Here is a 1578-nt window from a genome sequence, read left to right on the forward strand (position 1 = left end):
AAGCATTTCGCTTATTAAATCACGAATCAATTACTTATTTTATTTTAAAAATAAGCAATTAAAAATAAATTTTATCTTTTATTTTTTAGCTCAATTTGCTTGTAACAGAACCAAATATCGGCTTCAAAGTAATAATAACGATAATGAAGAGAGATATTATCTACATCATTCTCTAACAAACCAAAAACTTGACTATATTAACATAATATTATATGTATATATAATAATATTTTATTGTAGCAATTGCAGCGACCCCAGAACCATACATATGTGTCTTGAAAGCATAAATTATGCATGAAGATGAATCAACCGAAATAAGAAAAGAAAAACCCCAAGCACTTATTTATAGACAAATACTACTAGGATAATAAATTACCAGTAACGTTATGTATACAAATTAAATTGAGTTGAGATTCCAACTTTCGATCTCAACTGATCTGGCAAATAGCCACATTAGTTAGGATCTAAAGTTGAAATATCAAATTTGTAAACATAACATTACTGTTAATTTAATTAAAATTTGCTGCAAGGTGACCATCCATATCTCTGCAGATCTTTGTTGCCAATTCCCTGTAGTCAACTGGATCTGGGATATTTTGACTCCGTTTCTCATATTCCAAAATCCACTTCACCAGGCAGCCCTCTTCCTTTGGTATTGCTTGAGCAGTTGTCTTGAAGTTCTTGAAAGCCTTCATAATTTCTCCATCCATAATTTTGAATGTGATCATCTTTTTACTGTCATCTGCTGCTTCAATTGTTTCCGTGGCGCTTATTTCTTCTCTATCTACATTATTTAACATAATTAATAATTGTTTCATCAATATACATGCCCCTTTTTAATTCTTTGCATGGATAAAGTTTATTTAAGAATCAATGAGTACATGCTTGCACTTGATCAATATAGAAATTCTTCTGTAAGAATTAGATCGATGAAGTATAAAAAAAATGAAAGACTTCAGTTAATAAACTAATTTAAATAAATTAAATTCGATGACAAAACAATAATACATATGCAATATTGTACATAAAAGTTTATGTAAACATGTTTATTAGAAAAAAAAAAAAAATTCTTGTTTTGATCGTTAATTTATTTAATTATGAATATATATATATATATATACACACACACACACACGAGAGGCTGCGTTTGATTTTTAAAATAATTACCAATTAATATAATAATACAAGCTTATAATAAATAATGAAATTTAATTACCTAAGGTATAATCCCATTTCTTGACAGATCCCTTGGACTTCCCATCTTCTTTCTGGATATGAACACCTTGTACTTTGTCAGAGGACATTCTGGGAATTTCATGGCTTTGTCTTCTAAGGGTTTGGTAAAATTGATCAGCATTTGCCTTCAATTTCACTTCAAATTCTAGCTTGCCCTTTAAAGCCATCTCTAATTATTGATAAAGATTAAGTTCTTAAGTTTCAGAAGAACTTGATGAAGGCAAGATGATAGAAAATGCTTCACTCCTGTACCCTTATAAATAGTTGAATATTTGAGGTCTTTTTGTAATTAAGAACAGCATATTTTCACATTCTCCGCTGCTTTAGCTGCTAACTAGGTAA

The 1578-nt window shown here is 29.3% G+C and overlaps 1 protein-coding gene across 1 annotated transcript; it reads right to left on the reverse strand.

Moving 5' to 3' along the window:
• Window positions 1-215: 215 nt before the first annotated feature.
• Window positions 216-1356, reverse strand: LOC116109961 (MLP-like protein 28). Its single transcript, XM_031396202.1, has 2 exons — window positions 1217-1356; window positions 216-784 (listed from the first exon to the last, which is right to left on the reverse strand). The coding sequence occupies exons 1-2, from the start codon at window positions 1302-1304 to the stop codon at window positions 510-512; spliced, it is 363 nt and encodes a 120-aa protein (XP_031252062.1). The 5' UTR covers window positions 1305-1356; the 3' UTR covers window positions 216-509.
• Between the last annotated feature and the right edge of the window lie 222 nt (window positions 1357-1578).

This window comes from Pistacia vera, unplaced genomic scaffold, assembly GCF_008641045.1.
Source record: "Pistacia vera cultivar Batoury unplaced genomic scaffold, PisVer_v2 Contig591, whole genome shotgun sequence".
Taxonomy (NCBI): Eukaryota; Viridiplantae; Streptophyta; class Magnoliopsida; order Sapindales; family Anacardiaceae; genus Pistacia; species Pistacia vera.

Excerpts from the sequence above, each read along its gene's own strand:
- LOC116109961 (XM_031396202.1), bottom strand. The coding sequence starts at position 1,304 with ATGTCCTCTGACAAAGTACAAGGTGTTCATATCCAGAAAGAAGATGGG. Across the intron at positions 785-1,216 it reads GAAATGGGATTATACCTTAG|ATAGAGAAGAAATAAGCGCC; the intron begins GTAATTAAATTT and ends TAAATAATGTAG.